Source organism: Amblyraja radiata, chromosome 3, assembly GCF_010909765.2.
Source record: "Amblyraja radiata isolate CabotCenter1 chromosome 3, sAmbRad1.1.pri, whole genome shotgun sequence".
In the NCBI taxonomy this organism is placed as follows: Eukaryota; Metazoa; Chordata; class Chondrichthyes; order Rajiformes; family Rajidae; genus Amblyraja; species Amblyraja radiata.
This window is the reverse complement of record NC_045958.1, coordinates 126,550,446-126,576,651: the sequence shown is the minus strand read 5'-3', so window position 1 is coordinate 126,576,651 and position 26,206 is coordinate 126,550,446. Positions and strand designations below refer to the sequence as shown.

The 26,206-nt window shown below is 46.7% G+C and overlaps 1 protein-coding gene across 1 annotated transcript in view; it reads left to right on the top strand.

The window, feature by feature from the left end:
• The first annotated feature begins 546 nt into the window (after positions 1–546).
• Positions 547–26,206, top strand: part of LOC116971527 (N(4)-(beta-N-acetylglucosaminyl)-L-asparaginase-like) — a 33,284-nt gene continuing 7,624 nt past the window's right edge. Inside the window, exons 1-8 of the mRNA XM_033018761.1 lie at positions 547–769; positions 3,634–3,787; positions 6,083–6,195; positions 7,786–7,898; positions 11,918–12,035; positions 18,289–18,364; positions 21,426–21,533; positions 22,270–22,403. Coding sequence (XP_032874652.1) covers positions 640–769; positions 3,634–3,787; positions 6,083–6,195; positions 7,786–7,898; positions 11,918–12,035; positions 18,289–18,364; positions 21,426–21,533; positions 22,270–22,403 — 946 coding nt within the window. The 5' untranslated portion in view covers positions 547–639. The remainder of the gene's footprint in view (positions 770–3,633; positions 3,788–6,082; positions 6,196–7,785; positions 7,899–11,917; positions 12,036–18,288; positions 18,365–21,425; positions 21,534–22,269; positions 22,404–26,206) is intronic.

The following is a 26,206-nucleotide window of genomic DNA, read 5'->3' as shown; positions in this document are numbered from 1 at the left end:
ATCTGTGGGAGGCAAATTACTGGAGTGGATTCTGAGGGATATGATTTATATGCATTTGGCTAGACAGGTTTGTATCCAACCTGATTTTGATATCACACTCGCTATGATTTTAGAGATACAATTTCTCTATGGCAACAGTTACTTCCGTTCACCATGTCCGCGGTGACCAGCAATCACCCCGTACTTTAGCACTATTCTACACACACTAGGGACAATTGGCATTTAATACCAAGCCAATTAGCCTAAAGGAACGCACTTTGCAAAGTAAAGTTTGCAGAGGTTTGCGTGCACAGTATTTGAAGCCTTTGCTTGAAGCTGCTGTCAGTGGCCGCACCCCCCGGATACCGAGCATGCGGAAACGGGAAGGAGAAACGCAAAGTGATTGCAAACAGACGGAAATTGATTTAGCTCTGGGGAGGGAGAATTAAACTTTGAAGGAAACATTGTGGTTTTATCGGAAGGGGCCGGGCTTGGGCAGGCGGGGAGGAGGGCAGAGGGGCTGGTGCAAATATTGCAGCAAAACAACTTTGGGCGTGAGTGCACTGCACATTTGCAGCTGGTGCAGCCACCGTAGTCGGGGGAGCGGTGCAGCGGTGCAGCGGGCAGCGGTGTGAGTGACAGCTGTGTGCCGCCGTTGCCATGGGCCCCCCGGGCTACGCTGTGGCGCTGCTGCTGCTGCTGCTGGTGGTCTGGGCTCATGAGGCGGCGGCTGCTGCACAGGTGCCCCTGGTACTCAACACCTGGGCGTTTGCAGGCGCTGCCCGGCGAGGTGAGTGTTGGTGCTGCACACCACAGTGCCCGTAGTTGCTGGAGCCCCGTGTGCTGCGTGTGCACACTGCTCGTGTGTTGCTGCATGCACAGCTCGTGTGTTAGTGGTGCACAGAGTGTTGCACAGTGCCTTGGTGTGTGTGCACACACACACACAGCACTGCACAGTGCCTGCTGTGCGCACAGTTCCTGTATGATGGTGCATGCACAGTGTGTTACACACACCCATTGCACACTCCTGACCTGCACTGTTTGCAATCCCCACCCACGCAGCTTCCTGAGGAGCCGCGCTGCACTGTTCAATGCCGGGAGTTCCACTCCTATTCATCCCCACAATGTGCATGCAGCTGGTAGTTCATAAGATCATGTGATAAGAGCAGAATTAGGCCCTTCGGCCCATCAAGTCTACTCCGCCATTCAATCATGGCTGATCTACCTCTCCCTCCTAACCCCATTCTCCTGCCTTCTCCCCATAACCCCTGACACCCATCCGTACTATTCAAGAACCTGTCTATCTCTGCCTTAAAAATATCCACTGATTTGGCCTCCACAGCCTTCTGTGGCAAAGAATCCCACAGATTCACCACCCTGGAATGTACTGTAGGGGCGGGTTCTAGATAAAGGCGTTGCTTACTTTGTAGAAGTCTGCATTCACTGTGAATATGTTATGTGTCCTGCTATGGAACAGTGAAATTAGTTTAGTTTATTGTCACGTGTACCAAGGTACAGTGAAAAGCTTTTGTTGCGTGCTGTCCAGTCAGTGGAAAGACAATACATGATTACAATCAAGTCGTCCACAGTGAACAGATACAGGATAAAGGGAATAACGTTTCGTGTAAGGCAAAGTCCAATTAAAGATAGCCTGATAACTGCTGGGAAGAAACTGTGGATAGACGCAAGATGCTGGAGTAACTCAGCGGGACAAGCAACATCTCTAGAGAGAAGGAATAGGTGACGTTTCGGGTTGAGGCCCTTCTTCAGAAACTGTCCAGATTCAGGGATACGCAGAAATTGCAGAGAGTAGTATTTGCAGTTGTAGATGTTGCCCAGTCCGTCATTGACTCCCTTCCATTGACTCCATCAACACCTCACGCTGCCTCAGGAAGGCCAGCAGCATAATCAAGGACCAGTCGCACCCCGGCCACTCCCTCTTCTCCCCTCTCCCATCGGGCAAGAGGTACAGAAGTGTGAAAACGCACACCTCCAGATTCAGGGACAGTTTCTTCCCAGCTGTTATCAGGCAACTGAACCATCCTACCACAACCAACCTCAGCTCCCATCTACCTCAATGGAAACCCTATCTTTCCCTCCTAACCCAATTCTCTTGCCTTCTCTCCATAACCCCTGACACTGGTACTGATCAAGAATCTGTCAATATCCATTGACTTGGCCTCCACATCTGTCTGTTGACATGGTTTTTAACTCTGGCTTTTGTTGAATTAATGTTCAGCATATTGAAATAATGATTGCTCCTTTTTGAGATAAATTTGGAACAAGCCAGCATAAAAGGTAGTGAGATGGTGGAATCATAAACAAAGGTTATGAATGTGAACAAAGAATACTGAAGGCATGAAGTGAATGATCAGGCTTCTGAAGTCCTTCCATAATCCAGGGTACTGATCTTTAATTGGACTCTATCGGACTTCAGTGTTATACCTTTGCAGTAAATGTTGTATCCTTTATCTATGCACTATGGACGGCTTGATTGTAATCATGTATAGTCTTCTTGACTGATAGCACGTGGCAAGCAAAAGAGTTTCACTGCACCTCAGTGCACGTGGCAAAAATAAATGAAGCTATTTGTCTTTGTCTCTGGAACTGATCTGCTACAATGATGTGAATTATATTCTGCACTCTGTGTCTTCCCCTTTGCTCTAATGGTCAATGGGGCTTTTATTGTACTTTTTATACTATCGTTTAATTGCACTTTATGGTAATTGAGGAGTTGAGTATAGGAGCAAAGAGGTAATTCTGCAATTGTACAGGGCCCTAGTGAGACCACACCTGGAGTATTGTGTGCAGTTTTGGTCTCCAAATTTGAGGAAGGACATTCTTGCTATTGAGGGAGTGCAGCGTAGGTTTACAAGGTTAATTCCCGGGATGGCGGGACTCATATGCTGAGAGAATGGAGCAGCTGGGCTTGTACACTCTGGAGTTTAGAATGATGAGAGGGGATATTATTGAAACATATTAGATTATTAAGGGTTTGGACACACTAGAGGCAGGAAACATGTTCCCGATGTTGGGGGAGTCCAGAACTAGGGGCCACAGTTTAAGAATAAGGGGTAAGCCATTTAGAACGGAGATGATTAAACACTTTTTCACACAGAGAGTTGTGAATCTGTGGAATTCTCTGCCTCAGAGGCCGGTTCTCTGGATACTTTCAAGAGAGAGCTAGATAGGGCTCTTAAAGATAGCGGAGTCAAGGGATATGGAGAGAAGGCAGGAACGGGGTACTGATTGGGGATGATCAGCCATGATCACATTGAATGGCTGTGCTGGCTCGAAGGGTCGAATGGCCTACTCCTGCACCTATTGTCTACCTATTGTACTTGAGATTGAACTGATTGTATTTATGTGTCGTATTATCCGAACTAATTGGATAGAATGCAAAACAATCCTTTCATTGTAGCTCGGTGCACGTGACAATAATGAACCTAAACCCGCTTTCTCACTGTGTGTGCGTCTGTGTGTGTGTGTGTGTGTGTCTGCGTGTGTGTCTGCGTGTGTGTCTGCGTGTGTGCGTCTGTGTGTGTGTGTGCGTGTGTGTGTGTGTGTGTCTGCGTGTGTGTGTGTGTGCGTGTGTGTGCGTGTGTGTGTGTGTGTGTGTGTGTGTGTGTGTGTGTGTGTGTGTGTGTGGTCTAGCGTGGAGCACCCTTGCATCGGGGGGCTCAGTGTTAGATGCGGTGGAGCAGGGATGCAGCTGGTGTGAGGTTGTGCAGTGTGATGGCACCGTGGGGTACGGAGGGAGCCCGGACGAACGCGGGGAGACAACATTGGATGCCATGATTATGAACGGGTAAGATTCGAGCCTGGCTACCGTTACATATTGCCTAATTATTACATAAACTCTGTCACACTTCCTAAGGTTTTGTTTCCATGTATTGACAGGGTTACATTAAAATTATCTTGTAAACTGGTCACAAGCAGGCACAGTGATGCAATTTCTAGAGCCGCTGCCTCACCATGCCAGAGACCCGGGTTCGTTCTTGACCTCCAGTACAGTCTGTGTGGAGTTTGTACGTTCCCCTCCCAGGGTGGAACCTTTTCTCCCAGGGTGGAATGTCCAACACTAGAGAGCAGAGTTATATAAGGTGAGAGGGGGAATGTTTAATGGAGATGTTTTACACGCTAGAGGCAGGAAACATGTTCCCGATGTTGGGGGAGTCCAGAACCAGGGGCCACTGTTTAAGAATAAGGGGTAAGCCATTTAGAATGGAGACGAGGAAACACGTTTTCTCACAGAGAGTGGTGAGTCTGTGGAATTCTCTGCCTCTGAGGGCGGAGGAGGCCGGTTCTCTGGATGCTTTCAAGAGAGAGCTAGATAGGGCTCTTAAAAATAGCGGAGTCAGGGGATATGGGGAGAAGGCAGGAACGGGGTACTGATTGGGGATGATCAGCCATGATCACATTGAATGGCGGTGCTGGCTCGAAGGGCCGAATGGCCTACTCCTGCACCTATTGTCTATTGTCATTGTCTATGTGCGGGGCAAGATTTTTTACACAGACTGGGGTGGGGGGTCTTGAATGATATGATAATGGCTTTGAAGAAGCTTTTGGATAGTCACATGTAAGTGCAGGGAATGGAGGGATATGGATCATGTACAGGCAGATAAGATCAGTTTAACCAGGCATTAGCCCCCTGCACTCCAGAGAATATAGTCCTAGTCTGCACAACCACTCCCTGTAGCTCAAGCCCTCGAAGAAAGCTAATGGAATGTTGGCCTTCATAACAAGAGGATTTCAGTATAGGAGTAGAGAGGTTCTTCTGCAGTTGTATAGGGCTCTGGTAAGACCACAGCTGGAGTATTGCGTAAGGTTTTGGTCTCCAAATTTGAGGAAGGACATCCTTGTGATTGAGGCAGTGCAGCGTAGGTTCACGAGATTGATCCCTGGGATGGCGGGACTGTCATATGAGGAAAGATTGAAAAGATTAGGCTTGTATTCATTGGAGTTTAGAAGGATGAGGGGGAGATCTTATGGAAACATATAAAATTATAAAAGGACTGGACAAGCTAGATGCAGGAAAAATGTTCCCAATGTTGGGCGAGTCCAGAACCAGGGGCCACAGTCTTAGAATAAAGTGGAGGCCATTTAAGACTGAGGTGAGAAAAAACTTTTTCACCCAGAGAGTTGTGAATTTGTGGAATTCCCTGCCACAGAGGGCAGTGGAGGCTAAATCACTGGATGGATTTAAGAGAGTTAGATAGAGCTCTAGGCAGGCACGGGTTATTGATTGGGGACGGTCAGCCATGATCACAATGAATGGCCGTGCTGGCTCAAAGGACCAAATGGCCTCCTCCTGCACCTATTTTCTGTGTTTCTATGTTTCCATGTTTCTATGAGCCCAGGCAACACCCTCGTTAAAACTTCTATGCACTCTTTCCAGCTTAAAGACATACCTCATACAACACGGAGATCCAAACTGAACAAAGTACTCCAAATTCACCATCACAAAAGTCTTGTACAATTGTAACATCTTCTGTACTCAATTCCCTGACTGATGAAGACCAGTGTGCCAAAAGTCTGCTTCACCACCCTACGTGCCTGTGACACCACTTTCAGGGAACCATGTACCTGCACCCCCAGATCCCTCTGTTCTACAACACTCCCCAGAGCCCTGCCATTCACTGTGAAGGCCCTGACCTGGTTTGACTTCCCAAAATGCTACACCTCACACTTAGGTCAGTAATCTAGTCAGTCAGTAGCAGACAACTGAACCGTCTTAACACCAACAAGTGATATCAGTTGCCTGATATCAGCCTGGAAGAAACTCCCTGAATCTATCGACAACTAATCTGAATCTAGTTCTATCAACCCTAGAGAGCGGTCCTCAGCTACCATCTACCTCGTTGGAGACCCTCGGACTTTACTGGACTTTACTTTGCACTAAACGTTATTCCCTTTATCATGTATCTGTACACAGTGGATGACGATTGTAATCATGTATTGTCTTACCGCTGACTGGTTAGCACGTAACAAAAGCTTTTCACAGTTCCTCGGTACACGAAACAATAAACTAAACTAAATCTATGATCTTGAGGCCAGTGAATCTGCCTATATCACTCTGATATGATTTGTGTTGTATCTGCAGTGGCACGATGGAGGTTGGGGGAGTCGGGGACCTGCGGAGGATTAAAAGTGCGATCAGTGTGGCTCGAGCAGTAATGGAGCACAGCACTCACACGCTGCTGGTGGGAGAGTCAGGTAATCAACCTCACATCCTCATCGACCGACCGTACAACTCTCCCAGCTTCTTCTGCCTTTCATCAAAACTTTGGATCTTCTCAATGGTCCCTATTATTGTCATGTGATGGGAGCAGAATTAGGTATCGCCCCATAACCCCTGACACCATGTGTACAGAGGTACAGTGTAAAGCTTGTTCTGCATGCTACCTGGTCAAATCATGGAACATGGATAAGATAGGTTGGGAGGGATATTGACTAAACAAGGGTAGGTGGGACTAGTGGAGCTGGGACATGTTGGCTGGTGTGGGCAAGTTGGACCGAAAGCCCACGCAGTCACAGGAGAATGTACAAACTGGACAGCACCCAAGGTCAGGATTGAGAGCTGTAAGGCAGCAACTCTCCCTTAAAAACCATACTTGATCTGAGGTACATTTAGATCCACTTCTGGAACAGGACGCAGATATTCGCCACATTCCAGCTCGCCATCTTGCAACCCCCAAGGTTCTGAAATGTCTCTGGAATTAACGCAGCATCTGCAGTTCCCTGTATCCACAAGTCATTAGTGCTAAACGCAGTTAGAAAATAAAACAAGTCTGTGGTAGTACACACACACAAAACCATGATTTGTATATTTAATTGTATTTGTTAGAATAATTATAATTTATTCCAGCTGAGATCCACATAGTTCCATTAAGATGACTATTCGTGAGCACTCTTTCATCTCGCCCTCTAAAACAAAAAGGGTCAAATCACCATTTTCTTTTTAATTTATTGGTGTAATATTTCATAGAGTGTAATATTTAATATTTATCCAGGTCCCTTAGTTTAGTTTCGAGTCCGCATCGACCTGCAATCCCCGTACACCAGCACTATCCTACACACACTAGGGACAATTTACAATCTTTACCAAAGCCAATTAATCTACAAACCTGCACTCTTTGGAGTGTGGGATGAAACCGGAGCACCCGGGGAAAACCCACACGGTCACAGGGAGAACGTACAAACTCCATACAGACAGCACCGGTAGTCAAGATCGACCTGGGTCTCTGGCGATGTGAGGCAGCAACTCTACCGCTGCGCCACCGTGCCACCCATATCATTCTGGGTTCTCATCATTTAAAAATATTCCATTTAATATTTCTGTTTAATAAATAACCTTATTATTCTGCACATTGCACCCATGTCTTGTCTCCTTATCACTCACTCAACCCCTTGTCACTTTAATGGGCCTGTCCCACTTAGGCAATTATTTAGGCAACTACAAGTGACTAGTTTGTCGCCACATGTTCGCCGGGAGTCGTCTCCTCAGTCGCGCAAAAAGTCGTAGCATCTTTCTGGTCGCCGCTAAATTTTCAGCATGTTGAAATTTTTCGGCGACAGTGGGTTTGACGCCAATGAGCGCAGCTTGACTTGTCCCGACGTAGGTGGTGTCTTAGGTTGTTGCCAGGATGACGTAGGTTGCCGCTGGTTTTTCGGTGACCTGCTACGACTATGACAGCCGCCGGCAGTTGCCTAAAAATTCGGCATGAGGGACAGGCCCATAACAGTGCGCTTGACGATATTCTTCTTGCACCCAGCTATTTTTATAAACACAGTTTTCCCCCACAGCTTCAATATTTGCTCAGAACATGGGATTCCTCAGTGAAGATTTGACGACCAACAGATCGCTGTCCTTGCATTGGGAATGGCTGCAGAACAAGTGTCAGCCTAATAGCTGGAAGGTGAGTCACACAGCTCCCAGTACCTCCATATGAAGATGGGTCTAAATAAAGGGGCTCTGTTTTTGTCGGAGCTGGGGAGGTGGAGAAATGTCCTCCAGGTGGGCCTGAAGCACCAGGACTGCAAGTGGTTCAAGACCCTGGGGACTAGGCGCCAACACCACATAAAGGACAACAGCAACACACGCCCTAATCCAACAGCTAGCGCCAACCTCACCTGTGGGAGGATCTGCCCGTCAGGGATAGGCCCTTCAGCCCACCGAGTCTACCCCGGTTGTCCGTTTAATAGAAATATAAAATGAAATATTTTTAAATGATGAGAATCCAGAAATATATGGGCGGCATGGTGGCGCAGCGGTAGAGTTGCTGCCCCACAGCGCCAGAGACCCGGGTTCCATCCTGATTATGGGTGCTGTGTATACGGAGTTTGTACGTTCTCCCCATGACCGCGTAGGTTTTCTCCGGGTGCTCCGGTTTCTTCCCACATTCCAAAAGATACATTCTTTATTAGTATGGGTCTCATGGGTTATGGGGAGAAGGCAGGAGAATGGGGTTAGGGGGGAGAGATAGACAGATTGAATGGCGGAGTGACTTGATGGGCCGAATGGTCTAATTCTGCTCCTAGCAGTTATGAACTAGCGATCACCCTGTGCACTAACCTACCCACACTGGGGATAATTTTTACAATTTACCAAAGCCAATTAACCTGTAAACCTGTACGTCTTGGGAATGTGGGAGTAAACTGGAGAAAACCCACGCAGGTCACAGGGAGAACGTACAAAATCCGTACAGACAGCACCCGTAGTCAGGATCCAATCTGGGTCTCTGGCGCTGTGAGGCAGCAACTCTAGCTTTGTGCCACTGTGCCACCCAGTTCAGTTCAGTTTAGTTTAGTTTATTGTCACGTGTACCGAGGTACATTGAAAAGCTTGTGTTACGTGCTAACCAGTCAGCGGAAAGACTATACATGATTACAATCGAGCCGTTTACAGTGTAGAAACATAGAAAATAGGTGCAGGAAGAGGCATTTGGCCCTTCGAGCCAGTACCGCCATTCATTGTGATCATGGCTGTTCATCCACAATCAATAACCCGTGCCTGCCTTCTCCCCATATCCTTGATTCCACTAGCCCCTAGAGCTCTATCTAACTCTCTTTTAAATCCATCCAGTGAATTGGCCTCCACTGCATTCTGTGGCGGAGAATTCCATAAATTCACAACTCTGGGTGAAAAAGTTTTTTCTCATCTCCGTTTTAAATGTCCTACCCTTTATTCTTAGACTGTGACGGGTACATGATAAGGGAATATCGTTTAGTGAAAGGTAAAGCCTGTAAGATCCGATCAAGGATAGTCCGAGGGTCACCAATGAGGTAGATAGTAGTTCAGCGCTGCTGTCTAGTTGTGGTAGGATGGTTCACTTGCCTGATACAAATGTTGGTTTAACGTGCGGGAACATTTTGCGAACGCCACAATAAAAAATAGTGAAATACAGTATTTTTGAACTCACCTGCATCAGAGAATCCACTGAAATCAACGCTGTAAGTAGCGAGCTGCTAACACATTTAAATGCATTAGTGCTACTGCAAACTCCCGATGTTAGCGACGGTAAGGGAATCCCCGATCGGAGTGATGGTAAGGGAATCCTCGACCTCGCGGAGGAACGCAGGTACAGCAAGAACCTTACCTGTAAACACCGGGGAGGCCTTCATAGAGTCCGGAATCGAGGCAGTCGGGCAGAATCTCCCAGCAGCAACGGAGCTGGAGGTGCCGACTGTAAGGGAATTCCCGATCTCAGTGGATTCCCCGACCTCGCGGAGACCCATAAGTACTCTACCTTCAAACACCGAGGAGGGCTTCATGAAGTATGGAAACGTGGCTGTCGGGCAGGACTACAAGTAAGACTGAAGTGGAGGGGACTTCGGTCCCCTCTCCCTACCATCCAACGGGCCAACGTACAGTCACTTGAAAACAAAGTGGAGGACTTAAGGGCAAGGCTGCTTTATCCGAGGTAATGCTCTGTGTTCTGTTTCACCGAGACATGGCTCACCCCCAGCTCCCCAGACTCAGCGGTCCAGCCTGAAGGGTTCTCCAGGAACAACTCCAGGTCTGTTTGGAGTCTGTAGACTGGGCAATGTTCAGGGACTCGGCAACGGACCTGAACGAATACGCCACAGTCGTTACAGACTTCATAAAGAAATGTGTGGAGGACTACATCCCCACAAAAACCTTCCGAGTGTTTCCTAACCAGAAGCCTTGGATAAACTATGAGATCCGCACCCTTCTGAATTCCAGACACCAGGCATTCAGGTCTGATGATACAGTGGTCTACAAGAAGTCCAGATACGACCTTGGTAAGACCGTCAATAAGGGACTTCTGCTCCAGGCTGGAGGATGAGACAGATGTTTGGCAGCTGTGGCGGGGCCTGAATGCAATCACCTCCTACAAGGCAAAACCAGGAGGCAGCTCGAATGTCGGCGAAACATCACTCGCTGACGAGCTCAATGCGTTTTACGCACGCTTTGATAGGGAGAATACTGATGTGCCTTCCCGAGCCCCCATTCGTCGTGATGGTATTTCGGTCACAGTCACTGAGGTCGAGGTCAAAAAATCCTTCAGAGGGGTGAACCCTCGAAAAGCGCCTGGACCTGATGGTATACCCAGTCGTGTTCTATAAACCTGTGCGGACCAACTGGCTGGAGTTTTTACGGACATTTTCAACCTCACTTCTGAGGTCTGAGGTTCCCCCCTGCTTTAAAAGGGCATCAATTATACCAGTGCCCAAGAAGAGCAAGGTGATGTGCCTCAATGACTATCGACCAGTGGCACTAACGCCGGTGGTGATGAAGTGCTTTGAGAGGTTGATCATGGCACAAATCAACTCCTACCTCGACAAAAACCTGGACCCACTGCAGTTCGCTTACCGCCACAACAGATTAACGGTGGATGCAATCTCGCTGCCTCTCCACTATGCTCTGGACCACTTGGACAACAAAAACTCATATGTCAGGCTGTTATTCATTGACAACAGCACAGCATTTAATACAATCATCCCCTCCAAGCTGGTTACCAAACTCGCAGAACTGGGTCTCTGTGCATCCCTCTGCAATTGGATCCTCGACTTCCTCATTCACAGACCACAGTCTGTCCGTATTGGTGGAAATGTGTCAGCCAAGAAGTGAGATCGACCGTTTGACCGATCTCAACACCAGCAAAACCAAGGAACTGATTGTGGACTTTGGAAGGGGGAGGATGGGGACCCACAGTCCCGTTTATATCAACGGGTCGATGGTGGAGAGGGTCAAGAGCTTCAAATACCTGGCCGTGCACATCTCTGAAGATCTTTCCTGGTCCGAGAACACTAATGCTATTATAAAGAAAGCACATCAGCGCCTCTACTTCCTGAGAAGATTACGGGGAGTCGGCATGTCAAGGAGGACTCTCTCTATCTTCTACAGGTGCACAGTAGAGAGCATGCTGACCGGTTGCATTGTGGCTTGGTTCGGCAACTTGAGCGCCCTGGAGAGGAAAAGACTACAAAAAGTAGTAAACACTGCCCAGTCCATCATCGGCTCTGACCTCCCTACCATCGAGGGGATATATCGCAGTCGCTGCCTTAAAAAGGCTGCCGGTATCATCAAGGACCCACACCATCCTGGCCACACACTCATCACCCCGCTACCTTCAGGTAGAAGGTACAGGAGCCTGACGACTGCAACAACCAGGTTCAGGAATAGCTGCTTCCCCACCACCATCAGGCTATTAAACTCAACTCAAACAAAACCCTGAACATTAATAGCCCATTGCACTTTATCTGATTATTTGTGTATATATATATTCTATGATATATGGTCACACTGATCTGTTCTGTATTTATTTATGCCTACTATATTCTGTTGTGCTGAAGCAAAGCAAGAATTTAATTGTCCTATCTGGGACACACGACAATAAACTCTATTGAATCTTGAATAACAGCTGTTGCATGTTTTTAACGACTGATTGAGAGATTGACTGATTCTTCACAGAATGTTTTCCCAAATCCTGAGACAAATTGTGGACCATATAAACCAATCAAAGAGCTTGGGTCACAACAGCACAGAGTGTCGGCATACCGAGCTAACATCCACAACCACGACACAATCGGTGAGTGCTTCTCTCAGTTTGAAAGCGACTTTATTATTTGGAGCGTCGAGTCTGAGGGGTGACCTTATTGAGGTGTACAAGATCTAGGGGGGTTATGGATACAGTGAATGTTCAGTCTTTCCCCAGGGTAGTGGATTCCATACTGGCTTTATCTTGCACTAAACGTTATTCCCTTATCATGTATCTGTACACAGCGAATTACTCAATTATAATTGTGTACTAGACCAAGTGGGACTCGTTGGGTCACCCAACGCAATATTGCACCTCTCCATCCAATTCTAATCCTGCTGGCCAGTGGGGAGGGGGGGGGGGGGGCTTTCTGGAGCGCTGGTATGGGTGTTGTGGGCCGAAGGGATTCTTGGGCTGGCAGCTCAGTCACTCGGGCCTGGTGGGCTGGCAGCTCAGAAACTGCCAGAAATTCTATCCAAAACAGGTGAGAGACTCTGTGAGAGAGAAGGGGGAGAGGGTGGAGAATCAATTTTAGACATTTTTCATCTTTTTCTGCAGATCACAGCAATGAAGGAGGAAAGTCTATCCTGGCCTGGATCTCACAGGGAGCAAATGAAGGGAGGGAGAAAAATACTGGGGTGAGGTTTAATACTAGCAGGGGAATACTTACCGATGGGCCGAATGGACTCCTGTGCTAGTACAGGCCTGATGGGCTGAATGGGCTCTTTAAAAAAAAATCTGAGAAATCTCGGTGAAAGGCACTTTTTCTGGACTTTTCCTGGCCTGGCACGGGCCTTTTGGGCCAAAATGATCCTCCTGGGCTAATACGGGCATTTTGGGCAAAAGGGACTGGTTTCTCGGCTAATTGGGGCCTTGTGGGACGAAATTAGTGGTTTCAGGCAGGCCAAACAACTACATTTCATTTCTGTTATATTACGTTGTTTCCCCATACCATCCAGCCTCTAACGGGGCAGCAGAAAGGTCTGTTAGAGTTGTCAAAGATGCTCAAGAAACAGGTTCTGCAGGGCAGTTCAAAGCTCAGTATGAAACATCGTTTGGCTAGTTTCTTGCTGAAGTACAGAACCACACAACACACAACAGGCTACTCACCTGCAGAACTGCTGATGAAGAGAAGGCTAAGAATACGCCTAAGTCTAGTTCAACCCAATTTGGCTTTGAGAGTTGAACAAAAACAGGTCAAAAACGCCATTTTGACTCTCACAAATAGGAGAGGTACTTCAAGCCACATGAGCAGGTTCGTGTTCTCAGTCCTCCCGACGTCCAGTCGAGACAAATGGGATGTTGGGAAAATAGTGGAAGTGTGTGGAACAAAAAGATACTTAGTTGAAGTTGGAGATCGGATCAAAAGTGTTCATGTCGATCAAATGATTCCAGCCAAAGATGAACCAACAACTGAGAATGATCACAGCTCTGACACATTGTTGGGTTTTGGAGCATTCACTATTGCTTCCACTTTCGCCTTCACAGGGCGAAGTCCGTTGGCATCCACCTTGAGTCCAAGGTAGACCACCTCTGACTGCGCAAATGCATGTTTACTTTGTCACACTTTGACATTGTGGCAGTTCAGTCGTGTGAGAACTTGCTCGAGGATTTCCAGATGTTCCACCATGCCCTCTGTGAATATCAGTAGGTCATCCTGGTTGCACACACAGTGCCTTGTAACATTTGGTCCATGACAGACTGAAAGGTTTTCGGGGAGGATTTCACACCATACGGCAGCTTTGTAAATGAATACAAGCCCTTATGTGTGTTGATAGTCAAGTACTGCTGACTTTCCTTGTTGACATTGAGTTGGGCGTAAGCATGAGATAAATCCAGTTTAGTGAAGACTCTTGTTCCGCTAGGTTCTGCGTACAGATCTTGCGAGGTTGGTAACGGATATTGTTCATCATCAACGGCTTGGTTGATTGTGACTTTGTAGTCACCACATTGTCGAACAGTTTTATCAGCCTTGGTTACGGCCACAATTGGCGTTGCCCAGTTACTCTGGTCTGTTTTCACGTGTACTCCATTCCGCTCTAACTTGTCGAGTTCTTCCTCCACTTGTTGCTTTAGTGCATATGGTACAGGTCTTGGTTGACAATACACAGGTTTCACATTTTGCTTCAGTCGAATGTGTGCAGAGTACCCTGTTATTCCCGTGTAACTGTCAGCAAAAATGTTTGCATGTTTGCTTATTACGTTTTCAAGATGTGATTTGGTCAAATCAACACTGAAAATGTTCTTCCAGTCTAATTCTATTCTACTCAGCCAATCCTTTCCAAGGAGGGTTGGTTTATTTCTGTAGCTGGCCACTATGATGGGCAGTGTTACTGACTGACCATTATGCTGAATTTTACAGTTCATTTGTCCACATGTCTCCAAAACTTCGCCCGAGTAGGTTCTCAGCTTGGCCTTACTCTCAAACAATGGTATCTGTGGGAACTTTGTTACGTACAGGTCTCTGCTCATGACCGAACAACCTGCTGCCGTGTCAATACACATATCGATTAACTGTTCATTAATCAATAGTTTAGTTTGAAAGTCCTTGCCTTGGCTGGTTGTAGGCTTATCGATGTTGGTTGCATAAATGGTGTACAACCCAAGTTCATTTCCATCTGGGTTCATCTCCAAGTTGTGAACTCCTCTCTAGTGTTGTTGCTTGATTCCCGCAGATTGTTGGTTTCCTGTTTTAAGCTTGGCCCAACATGCTGAGGCTATATGGCCTTTCTTCTGGCAGTTATAGCACTTGGCCATTTTGAACTGACAAAATTGGGAGGAGTGATTACCGTTGCAACGATAACAACTGGCTGAACTCGGCTCCCCACCACACTTTGGTTTTGGTTTAGCACCTCTTGATTTGGCCATAGGCTCTGCCTTGTGACTATAAACGGTCATTGCAGTTCGTGGTGGGTGAAACTCGCGAGCATTCTTTGATGCCATCTCCATTGTGGTAGCAATCTTGCATGCTTTCTCAAATGTGAGATCTGGAGTGTTCATGAGTTTGGACTGAATTTGTTCATCCACTGGACCACAAACAAATCTGTTGCATAATGCTCGTCCAAGAAAGGTTCCAAAGTTACAGTGTAAAGTTACGTTTTTGAAGGCAACAATGTACTCATCGATTGTCTCATTCTGCTCCTGGTTTCTAGTGCTGAATTTATAGCTTTCTGCAATTTCCAGAGGCTTTGGGTTGAAATGCTCCTCCAACTTCTTCATAATGTCATTGAATGGCACGTCTTTTGCCTTAATGGGCGCAAGGAGATTCACGAGTGTGCCGTACACTTCAGGACCGATCTCCGTGAGCAGAATCACTTTCATGCGTTCGCAAACGGCCTTATTTGTTTCAGTCACTATCTCTCCTTCACCACTAATCTCCATTATATTGTTTGCCGTGAAAAACATGTTTGCTCTCTCCATATAGGAGCTGAACGGCTCTCTACTCTTGTCAAAAGTGCCAAGGTTTCTGATGTAGCCCATGGACGCTGCCATCGTGTCGTTCTCTTTGTTTATTTTTTAAAGACCATTCAAAAATCCCGAATTCCTGTCTGTTCTGGTGTAACAATTCATCTAAAACCTCGCTGTACAAACGCTATTCAGCTTGAAGAATTCGACAAAAATAACCTCAGTCTAAAATGTTATACAATCCCAAGGACGACATCTTGCCACGCAGACACAACATAGAGATAACCTGACAAACTCTTGCTGATTTGTACAGATGCTGTTTTAACTACAGTCCCCTGCATAGAAGGATCGGGAGCTCCAGGTCCCTAGTGGGAGTGCTTTTCTGAGCTCCCGCAACGGCAACTTCTCCCGCTGGTATCGCGGGGTTTAAAGGCAGGGCCTAACATCGTCCGGCGCGGCTTAAACGGCTGCTGGACTTACCATCACCCACCGGGGGCTTTAACATCTGGAGCCCCAGTCGCCTCGATGCTGCAGTTGGACTGCTGGACCGCGGGAGAAGAACAAAGGGACGAGATAAGACTTTGCCTTCAATCACAGTGAGGAGGTGTTGGAGATCCACTGTGATGGATGTTTATGTAAACTGTGTTAAGTGTAGGTCTTGGTTTTTTTTGTAATGTAAGACTATAGAAAATGCAATTTCGTTCAAACCAAGCTGTTTGAATGACAATAAAAGGCATTTTATTCTATTCTGTTAGCATATACATGAATATGCATGAATACATTACAATTTCCAATTGCATTGCAGTTTCAAACAGGGCAGGCGAATAGCTCATTGCATTTTCATTTCACTTCCATTGCCATTGCAGTTTCAAGTACAGGGCAGGCCAAGCCAAACAGCTGATTGTATTTTCATTTAATTGCCATTGCACTTTCAAGCACAGGGCAGGCTCAAGCCGAATAGCTGATTGCATTTTCACTTCATTTCCATTGGCATTGCAGTTTCAAGCACAGGGCAGGCCCAAGCCAAACAGCTGATTGCATTTCCAATTAATTTCCATTGCCATTGCACTTTCAAGCACAGGGCAGGCCAAATAACTAATTTCATATTCATTAAGGGCTAACAAATCATTTATTCAAGTACATTGCATACTCACAGTGTTCTGTAGATTCCCAGCTCAGACAGTTGTGACCTCTCCCTCGCCATCCTGCAGACAGACTGAGCCACGCCCACACTTCCGGGTTTTAAAGTCCCCCCCTCCCACCGGAAGGGGTGTGGGTTTCATGGCGGTGACTGACAGGAGAGAGAATCTCAAGATTTTTTAAACGCTAACAAGTCTTTTATTTTTCATCGATGGGAAAACTACTCGGGGCTTGCGCAGCGGAGGAGGACTCTGAGTAAGATGGCCAAAAAATCACAGCCATATGTGGTAGCGTTTTTTCTAAAATCAAAGCACAGCGCAAACAGGAAGTGGTCAAGATGAGACTTTTAATTATATAGATTGTCTTTCCGCTGACCAGTTAGCACGCAACAAAAGCTTTTTACTGTTCCTCAGTACACGTGACAATAAATTGAACTTAAACTGAGCTAAACTGAAATAATGCTAGAGGGCCAGTTTAAAGGTGAGAGGAGAGAGATTTAAGAGGGACCCCAGGGGCAACATTTTCACTCCGAGGGCAATAGGCTGTATAGGGAGAAACTGTAGATGTTAGTTCATGGGTCTCATAGTCTCCTGACAAACATCTCAAATCCCTTTTCTCCAGAGATGCTGCCCGACCCGCTGATTTACTGCAGCTTTTCGTGTCTGCAATAAGCTGCCAGAGGAAGCTATAGCAGCGGGTTCAATTATGACTTTTAGAAGACATTTGGACAGATATATCGATAGGAAGAGTTTTGGAGGACATTGCCAAATGCACGGACATGGGACTAGTTCAGTTCCGTTTAATTTATTGTCACGTGTCCCGAGGTACAGTGAAAAGCTTTTGTTGCGTGCTAACCAGCCAGCGGAAAGACAACACATGATTACAATCGAGCCGTTCACAGTGTACAGATACATGATTCACACAGAGTTGTGAGTCTGTGGAATTCTCTGCCTCAGAGGGCGGTGGAGGCCGGTTCTCTGGGTACTTTCAAGAGAGAGCTAGATAGGGCTCTTAAAGATAGCGGAGTCAGGGGATATTGGGAGAAGGTAGGGACGGGGTACTGATTGGGGATGATCAGCCATGATCACATTGAATGGCGATGCTGGCTCGAATGGCCTACTCCTGTACCTATTGACTATTATCTATAAGGGAATGTCGATTTGTGCAAGGTAAAGCCAGTAAAGTCCGATGAAAGATAGTCCGAGGGTCCCCACTGAGGTAAAGTGTAGTAGAGAGTTATGCATGTGGTGAGATTGTAATATGTGATTGTAGATCTGCTTCTGTGGCTGGCGCACAAATAGTTGCCTGGGTTGGGTGCCATCTGGGGACACATTATGCCAACTAACTAAAAGAAAGGTAGACAAAAATGCTGGAGAAACTCAGCGGGCGAGGCAGCATCTGTGGAGCGAAGGAATAGGCGACGTTTCGGGTCGAGACCCTTCCTCAGACCCTTCTTCAGTGAAGAAGGGTCTCGACCCGAAACGTCACCTATTCCTTCGCTCCATAGATGCTGCCTCGCCTGCTGAGTTTCTCCAACATTTTTGTCTACCTTCGATTTTTCCAGCATCTGCAGATCCTTCTTAAACATGCCATCTAACTAGCTCAGTTTGCCAACTTGGTTGACATTGGCAAGGTGGGCTGGAGGAGCTGTTTCTGTGCTGCAGCTCCATGACTCTATATCGCTGTGTTTTGTACATATTGAGAAACGCTAGCCCAGCATCTCTTGTATAATTTAATATATTTTCTGATTTTGAATCAGGTTTAATTGCAATTGATAAGTTTGGGAATATCGCAGCAGGAACATCGACCAATGGGCAGATCCATAAAATCCATGGGTATGTATGATCTCCGTGGATTGTCACCTTGTCGTGATGGAGAAGCTTGTGTGGACCTGAGACCCTGAGAGCGATGCCGTCTGGAGCTGTGCTCCTGGTAGGGCCACCCATGGCGGTAAGGTCGAGGGGGAGGTCTCTGACAAAGAGCAATCCAACCAAGACCTCAATGGTGGAACAGGCGGAGGACGATGGCTGACCTTAGTGGAGCGTCACAACGGCTGGGAAGGCGGATAAAGGCTGCAGCAGAAAAGGGTCTCCGGTCGTCTTGGACTCCATGCCACTGGATCCTGACCCAGATCTGTCAAGGACCGTGGGGTGGCTGTCTGTGCACCAGTCTCCCCACATTAAACAAAGTCACGCACAGGCATCCTCCATATAGGGAATAGCACCCTGGAGACACCCATGGTCAGCCACGACCGAAGGGGGTCTAAGAAAGAGTATGATCTAAAGCTTCATAAAACTGTATATCTGTGTGTCTACATGTTCATCTGCCTCTTTCAGTCTTTTCACTACCTCTCCTTACTTTACCCCTGTTCCTCTCCATAACATAAGAATTTACAGGGCGACACAGTGGCGCACTGGTAGAGCTGCTGCCTGGCAGTGCCAGAGACCCGGGTTCAATCCTGACTCCGGATGCTACCTGTGTGGAGTTTATACATTCTCTCTGTGACTGCGTGGGTTTCCTCCAGGTGCTCCAGTTTTCTCCCACATCCCAAAGACGTTCTCCTTATCACATCAATATTAGGAGACGTGCGGGTTTGTGAGTTAATCTGCCTGCTGTAAATTGACCCTGGTGTGCAGGGAGTGGATGAGTAAGTGGGATAACATAGAACTAGTGTGAATGGGTGATCGATGGTCGGTGCGGACTTGGTGGACCGATGGGTCTGTTTCCACGTTGTATCTCTGAACTCAACTAAACTAAACGAGAATTTAACATTTGAGCTAAGATGATCTCCTGGTTACTCCCAGTATTGACGATAAAGTTAACCTCAAGCATTATTTGTGATTGACTGCTATTGTAGCAACATGCTGAATATCAGAGAGATAGACACACACACACACAGACACACAGACACACAGACACACACACACACACACACACACACAGACAGACACAGACACACAGAGACAAAGACACACAGAGCCACAGAGACACACACACACACAGACACACATACACAGACACACACACGCGCGCGCTCACACAGAGAGACAAGCACACACACACATGCACACACACACACACACGCTGAGATGCTGGAATCTTGAGCAAAACACAAAGTGCTGGAGGAACTCAGTGGGTCAGGCAGCATCTGTGGAGGGAATGGACAGGCGACATTTCAGTTGGAGACCCTTCTTCAGGCTGTTAAAAATCACGCTTTATATGATGGGAGTAAAATGACTTGCAAGTTTACATTTAGTTTAGAGAAGCAGCATTGAAACAGGCTATTCGGCCCACTGAGTCCATACTGACTATTGATCGCTCATTCATAGTAGTTCTATGTTATCTCACTTTCTTATTCGCTCCCTATGGGCAATTCACAGAGGCCAACTAACCTACAAACCCGCACACCTTTGGGATATGGGAAGAAACCGGAGCGGCACGGTGGCGCAGTGGTAGAGATGCTGCCTCACAGCGCCAGGGACCCGGGTTCGATCCTGACTACGGGTGCCTTCTGTACGCAGATGGTATCGTCTCCCCGTGACCAGCGTGGGTTTTCTCCGAGATCATCGGTTTTCGGTTTCCTCCCACACACCAAATACGTAAAGATGCTCTCTGGATGCTTTCTAGAGAGAGCTAGACAGAGCTCTTAAAGATAGCGAAGTCAAGGGATATGGGGAGAAGGCAGGAACGGGGTACTGATTGTGGATGATCAGCCATGATCACATTGAATGGCGGTGCTGGCTCGAAGGGCTGAATGGTCTACTCCTGCACCTATTGTCTATTGTCTATTGGTTTATAGGTTAATTGGCTTGGTATAATTGTAAATTGTCCCTCATGTGTGTAGGATGGTGTAAATGTGCGGGGATCGTTGGTCAAAGCTGACTCGGTGGGCCGAAGGGCCTGTTTTCGCGCTGTAACTCTAACTTAAACTGTACTAAACACCTGGAGGAAACTCACGCAGTCACAGGCAGGCTCCACACAGACAGCACCTGAGGTCTGGATCCAATCTGTGTCTCTGGCGCTGTGAGGCATCAGGTCTACCCGCTGCGCCACTATGCAGTCCCACATTACCATACTTATGTAACACACTTACTTCCATTAATAGCCACAGGCTTAATACCACTGCTTAGTAGAAAATTGGCGTTAAATTGGTGAGACAAATGTATTATGGATTGAAAGCCATCAGATCAATTTACTCTCTGCAATACCACCCAGACAGCAGATGTGAAAATTACTGCCAAGTTGTAAATCACACGCTGTTTAACATTCAGTGCTATAAGGTTATGGCTATTAATGCCAACCAATGCTTTTAAATGTGTCGGAGAGTGAACGAAATGATACTAAAATCCTAAAATTAGCCTGAAAAGTACAAATTGCTCACTGTGCGACTATCAAACCTTCTGCAATAGTCGCTCCTATTGGAATTAGAATTCTGTACATCGACAGCCAAGCTGGTTGAATCCCCACGTTGCCTTCACTGGTTATGGAACAGCACGGTGGAGCAGCGGTCGAGTTGCTGCCTCACAGCGCTAGAGGCCCGGGTTCCATCCTGACTACGGAGTTTGTACCATCTCACAATTTACATTTTTACCAAGCCAATTAATCTCCAAACCTGTACGTCTTTGTAGTGTGGGAGGAAACCGGAGCGCCTGGAGAAAACCCACGGGGAGAACATACAAACTGTATACAGACAGCACCCGTAGTCGGGATGGAACCCGGGTCTCTGGCGCTGTGAGGCAGCAACTCTACCGCTGCGCCACCATGCCGCCCAACGGTGTTTTATGTTCTTAATCCCTATTTACGAATCGGATGTTGGCATGTTTCTGGTAAAGACCATCATAGGTGTTGCCGTGGGCAGTGATGGGTGTGTGATGTGTGGGTGTGTCTGTTTTACAGCCGTGTAGGGGATTCCCCGATCGCTGGAGCGGGTGCCTACGCCGACAGCACAGCTGGAGCAGCAGCTGCGACTGGGAATGGAGACATCATGATGCGATTCCTCCCAAGGTACGGGAACTCCCACCACATTCAGCCTGAAACTGGCCCACTGAGTCGGCGATGACCATCAATAAGCTCGGTACTGTTCGATTCACCTCTACCCCAATGTGGACATTCGACTCTGGAACTGCTCTATCCCAAAGAATGGTAGACACAAAATGCTGGAGTAACTCAGCGGGACAGGCAGCATCTCTGGAGAGTAGGAATGGGTGACCTTTTGGGTCAAGACCCTTCTTCAGAAACCCTGAAATTAAAAAAATCAGGTCTTTCTTACACATTATCCCAAAGAATCTTCTCCAATAATTCCCCTACCACTGACGTGAGGCTCACTGGCCTATAATTCCCTGCATTCTCTCCACATCCCGGTTTAAACAAACTAACCTGATCAGTCTGAAGAAGGGTTTCGGCCCGAAACGTTGCCTATTTCCTTTGCACCATAGATGCTGCTGCACCCGCTGAGTTTCTCCAGCACTTTTGTCTAACCTGATCTAATCTGACTTTTCACTGAATGCTGCCTAAACTGGTGAGTGGTCCTAGGGTTTTTTTTGTTTCAGATTTCCAGCATCTGCAGTTTTTTTTTAATGTTCATTTTCTTATAATTTAAATTGGTTCAGATTTATCAATGTCTATAGTCATACAGATAAATGCTGAGTAGTTTGCAGAAAGTTTATTTTCTAGCCTTGGTAAAGTGTACATGCAGTACATTTACAATGTGGGTATTCATCTGTTTTGTTTGCCAACCCAGCTACCAGGCAGTGGAATACATGAGAATGGGAATTGATCCAATCACCGCCTGCCAGAAAGTTATTAGAAGAATCCAAAAGTACCATCCAAACCTTTTTGGTGCCGTCATCTGTGCCAACAAGACTGGGAGTTATGGTAAGTCTTGGGATAAATCTCATCTTGTCAGGGGTTAAGGGGAGAAGGCAGGAGAATGGGGTTGAGAGGGAAGGATAGAACAGCCATGATTGAATGGCGTAGTATAGTTGATGTCCCGAATTCTGTCTTTCTAACATGAACATCCTCAGAGAAAAATTCAAAGACTAAAGGGAAATAAAACAAGATTGCCAAAATCTTTTTGCAGAGAGGGGCATAATTGGGCCAAATGCCAGCAGGTGGGACTAGTGTAGATGCGACATGTTGGTAGGCATGGATGAGATGGGCTGAAGGGCCTGTTTCCGTGCTGTATGTCTCTAAATCATTCTATGCAAAATAGTTGGCCACAAACAAATAATTTAGATCGGAGCAGGAGACACAAGAAACTGCAAACTAGAATAGTGCTAAAGTACGGGGTGATTGCTGGTCGCCGCGGACATGGTGAACGGAAGGAACTGTTGCCACAGAGAAATTGTATCTCTAAAATCATAACGAGTGTGATATCAAAATCAGGTTGGATACAAACCTGTCTAGCCAAATGCATATAAATCATATCCCTCAGAATCCACTCCAGTAATTTGCCTCCCACAGATATTAAACTAAAAGTTCCCAGGCGTTTCCTTGAAGTTCTCCCTTAAAAAGAGGCATACGAATTATAACCAATAGGTGCAGGAGTGGGCCATTCGAATTAGCCACCCTCCAGTCTACCGGCACCTCACCCATATATATTCCATTCAAGATTATTTGCAAATCAAATTAATGAAGTCTTCTCAATGTGACCCTGGCATAGAATAGAAATGTAGAACCAGTTAATGTGGTGAACTATCCTTCCCATTGTTCTGCTTCCCACCAGTTAATGTGGAGAAGTATGGGGAATATTAGGATAGGAATGAATGAGAACTCTCGCTCCAGTTGGAAACAGTTGGAAACTCTCGCTCCAGTTGGAAACAAATATTAACTGGGAAGAAAAGAAAGACGTTTCACAGAGTGCTGGAGTAACTCAGAGGGTCAGGCAGCATCTGTGGAGAACATGGATAGGTGACGTTTCACAGAGTGCCGGAGTAACTCAGCGGGTCAGGCAGCATCTGTGGAGAACATGGATAGGTGACGTTTCACAGAGTGCTGGAGTAACTCAGCGGGCTGGGCAGCATCTGTGGAGAACATGGATAGGGATGTTTCGGGTCAGACTGACCCGCTGAGTTACTCCAGAAAAACATTTGTGTAATACTTTTCCAGTGTTTTTGCTTCTAAACTTGATTCTAATAGTGGAAACAGTGTATACTAATTCACTACCTGCTGTTAGAAATTGCTAAACAAGATGACTCTAAACAACTTGGTATTAATTATGTTCATAATTAACGAGGAGTAAAGGTTTCTCGAGCACCTTTACTGACCTTTGCACCTGCAGCAGTGCCTCAAAGCAGACAGAGCTTTTATGAAGCAATTTGCACGATTACAATTCATCTCTGACTACAAAGCATTTCAGGACATATTTTGCGGTTGTAAAATGTAATGACAAAACCAGTGTGCTTTGTTTTCCGTTTGTGTTTTGGGGATGATGATTGAAGGCTGACACACACTGTGTACTGCAGCAGCTATGATAAAAGATTATCAGGCTGAATAATTCACGAAGGTGGAAAGAGGGCAGAGGCGATTGATGAGGATGTGGTCAGGAATAAACCATGCACAATGAATAGACAATAGGTGCAGGAGTAGGCCATTCGGCCCTTCGAGCCAGCACCGCCATTCAATGTGATCATGGCTGATCATCCACAATCAGTACCCCGTTCCTGCCTTCTCCCCATATCCCCTATGAGCCCTATCTAGTACTCTCTTGAAAGCATCCAGAGAACCCGCCTCCACCACCTTCTAAGGCAGGGAATTCCACAGACTCACAACTCTCTGTGTGAAAAAGTGTTTCCTCATCTCCGTTCTAAATGGCTTACCCCTTATTCTTAAAATGTGGCCCCTGGTTCTGGACTCCTGCAACATCAGTAATATGTTTCCTGCCTTTAGCCCTTAATAATCTTATATGTTTCAATAAGATATCCTCTCATCCCTCTGAACTCCAGAGTGTACAAGCCCAGCCGCTCCATTCTCTCGGCATATGACAGTCCCGCATAGTTGCATGGTCTTGCCGATGTACAGGAGGCCACATCAGCAGCACCGGATGCAGCAGGTGAGGTTAGAGGAGCTGCACGTGAGCCTCTGACTCGCCTGGAAGGAATGCTGGGGTCCCAGGGTGGAGGTGAGGACAAAGGCATTGGGACAGGGATATGGGCCAAATGATGGCAAATGAGACCAGTCTGAAGAAGGGTCCGATCTTTTATCAACAACATTTAAAAGACATTTGGACAGGTACATGGATAGGAAAGGTTGAGAGGGATACGGGTCAAACACAGGCAGGTGGGGCTTGCCACACCGTGAAGCCTCATCTATCCATGTTCTTCAGAGATGCTGCCTGACCTGTTGAGTTACTCCAGCACTTTGTGCCTTCTCCCGAGACTAGTTTGGTTGGGGCATAGAAACATAGAAACATAGAAATTAGGTGCAGGAGTAGGCCATTCGGCCCTTCGAGCCTGCACCGCCATTCAATATGATCATGGCTGATCATCCAAGTCAGTATCCCGTACCTGCCTTCTCTCCATACCCTCTGATCCCCTTAGCCACAAGGGCCACATCTAACTCCCTCTTAAATATAGCCAATGAACTGGCCTCGACTACCCTCTGTGGCAGAGAGTTCCAGAGATTCACCACTCTCTGTGTGAAAAAAGTTCTTCTCATCTCGGTTTTAAAGGATTTCCCCCTTATCCTTAAGCTGTGACCCCTTGTCCTGGACTTCCCCAACATCGGGAGCAATCTTCCTGCATCTAGCCTGTCCAACCCCTTAAGAATTTTATAAGTTTCTATAAGATCCCCTCTCAATCTCCTAAATTCTAGAGAGTATAAACCAAGTCTATCCAGTCTTTCTTCATAAGACAGTCCTGACATCCCAGGAATCAGTCTGGTGAACCTTCTCTGCACTCCCTCTAGGGCAATAATGTCCTTCCTCAGATTTGGAGACCAAAACTGTACGCAATACTCCAGGTGTGGTCTCACCAAGACCCTGTACAACTGCAGTAGAACCTCCCTGCTCCTATACTCAAATCCTTTTGCTATGAAAGCTAACATACCATTCGCTTTCTTCAATGCCTGCTGCACCTGCATGCCTACTTTCAATGACTGGTGTACCATGACACCCGGGTCTCGCTGCATCTCCCCTTTTCCTAGTCGGCCACCATTTAGATAATAGTCTGCTTTCCTGTTTTTGTCACCAAAATGGATAACCTCACATTTATCCACATTATACTGCATCTGCCAAACATTTGCCCACTCACCCAGCCTATCCAAGTCACCTTGCAGTCTCCTAGCATCCTCCTCACAGCTAACACTGCCCCCCAGCTTAGTGTCATCCGCAAACTTGGAGATATTGCCTTCAATTCCCTCATCCAGATCATTAATATATATTGTAAATAGCTGGGGTCCCAGCACTGAGCCTTGCGGTAGCCCACTAGTCACTGCCTGCCATTGTCAAAAGGACCCGTTTACTCCTACTCTTTGCTTCCTGTTTGCCAGCCAGTTCTCTATCCACATCAATACTGAACCCCCAATGCCGTGTGCTTTAAGTTTGTATACTAATCTCTTATGTGGGACCTTGTCGAAAGCCTTCTGGAAGTCCAGATACATCACATCCACTGGTTCTCCCCTATCCACGCTACTAGTTACATCCTCGAAAAATTCTATAAGATTCGTCAGACATGATTTAC